Source organism: Penaeus monodon, chromosome 29 (assembly GCF_015228065.2).
Source record: "Penaeus monodon isolate SGIC_2016 chromosome 29, NSTDA_Pmon_1, whole genome shotgun sequence".
Taxonomy (NCBI): domain Eukaryota; kingdom Metazoa; phylum Arthropoda; class Malacostraca; order Decapoda; family Penaeidae; genus Penaeus; species Penaeus monodon.
The window spans coordinates 28,499,782-28,500,737 of NC_051414.1; the positions used below are offsets into that span (position 1 = coordinate 28,499,782).

The 956-nt window shown below is 41.2% G+C and overlaps 1 protein-coding gene across 1 annotated transcript in view; it reads left to right on the forward strand.

The window, feature by feature from the left end:
• Positions 1-956, forward strand: part of LOC119591819 (ryanodine receptor-like) — a 115,587-nt gene that overhangs the window by 110,935 nt on the left and 3,696 nt on the right. The window contains exon 31 of the mRNA XM_037940564.1: positions 774-951. Within this exon, the coding sequence (XP_037796492.1) occupies positions 774-951 (178 nt within the window). The remainder of the gene's footprint in view (positions 1-773; positions 952-956) is intronic.

The window sequence follows — 956 nt, forward strand, 5'->3', positions numbered from 1 at the left end:
CGTAAGTTTATTGGCAGCAGATGGGGGTTGCCTACGCACTTTTTATGCACTTTTTTCATTGACTATTGTTTTGATTTTCTCTTCTAATATTTGTTTAATGATGTAGAACACACACGAGTATATCTAATACAAATATGAGCTTCGTCTTTCATTCTCTCTCCTTCCCCGTCTTCATTTCCCTTCTCTTTTGTCACTGGTGGCTTGGCTCTGTTGTGTAAACGCGGTATTGTGTTGTGCCTTCGGTCGGAAAAAATCTTTCTCCAGTTTCTGAGCATCTATCCATTTATTCACGGTCTTTGTATGTCTGTTTTCTTGATCTGTTTTCTCTGTTCCTCTGCAATTCTCTTTCTTTGTTTTTTTTTAAGATTTAAAAATGTCACTGCATAAGTCGACTTTTGATAAAATTGTTGATGTACTGTATAACGCGATTTTCTTTTTTTTTTTAATTCCAGATTTCTAATTTGATGTGCCGTAGTTTGTGGTCTAAATTTTGAATATTTCCTTGTCTTGCTTATCGTCGTATTTTTAAAAATATATTTCCATAATATTCGTTAGACTTAACTAATAGTTTAAGGTAAAAAAATAAATATTCTGCCAGTGCCCGAGACACATATTAACAATTCGAGTAAATAAGAGATTTTGCAACAGTATTCATAAATCTCATATAAACAACTTATGGCAAAAGATACTGCATTATCCTACCCCTCCCAAGCACCTTCTCCTCCTCTCCTCCCTGGACAAGCAAACCAACTAACGGGCGTCTCATCCCGCAGGTTCTTCAGCAAGAAGCGCGAGGCGAGTGCTGAGCGAGGTCGGAGCAAGGGACGCACCCCTGAGCCGACCTCCAACAGCCTCGACCCCCAGCGCCCCGCTAAGAAGAATCGTTCTCCCTCCGTCAGGCTAGCGCAAGGCGAGGCCAAACTCGTCCCGCCAGCTATCCCGGAGAGACAGGTGGG